The sequence below is a fragment of the Trichechus manatus genome, unplaced genomic scaffold, assembly GCF_000243295.1.
Source record: "Trichechus manatus latirostris isolate Lorelei unplaced genomic scaffold, TriManLat1.0 scaffold00244, whole genome shotgun sequence".
NCBI classification, from domain to species: Eukaryota; Metazoa; Chordata; class Mammalia; order Sirenia; family Trichechidae; genus Trichechus; species Trichechus manatus.
The window spans coordinates 1,223,714-1,223,915 of record NW_004444180.1 but is presented as its reverse complement, the minus strand read 5'-3'; the positions used below and the strand labels follow the sequence as shown (position 1 = coordinate 1,223,915).

The following is a 202-nucleotide window of genomic DNA, read 5'->3' as shown; positions in this document are numbered from 1 at the left end:
GGGAAGGAGTGGTTGGGACAGTTGGAGTTGTAGGGATGGTTGAGCTGCCTGTAGAGACAGGTTTTGAAGTTTTTGACACAGACGTGGTGCTTGCTGTTGAGCTGGAAGCAGTCACAGGTGTGGTGCTTGGAATTGTGGAGTTTGCAGGGGTCGTGATTATGGTTTCGGGAATAGGGGTTGTGGTTGTAGGTTCAGTGGTTGC

At 51.0% G+C, this 202-nt stretch overlaps 1 protein-coding gene across 1 annotated transcript in view; it reads right to left on the bottom strand.

The window, feature by feature from the left end:
* MUC5AC (mucin 5AC, oligomeric mucus/gel-forming) overlaps positions 1-202 on the bottom strand; it is a 47,211-nt gene that overhangs the window by 22,390 nt on the left and 24,619 nt on the right. Inside the window, 1 exon segment of the mRNA XM_023724404.1 lies at positions 49-101. Coding sequence (XP_023580172.1) covers positions 49-101 — 53 coding nt within the window.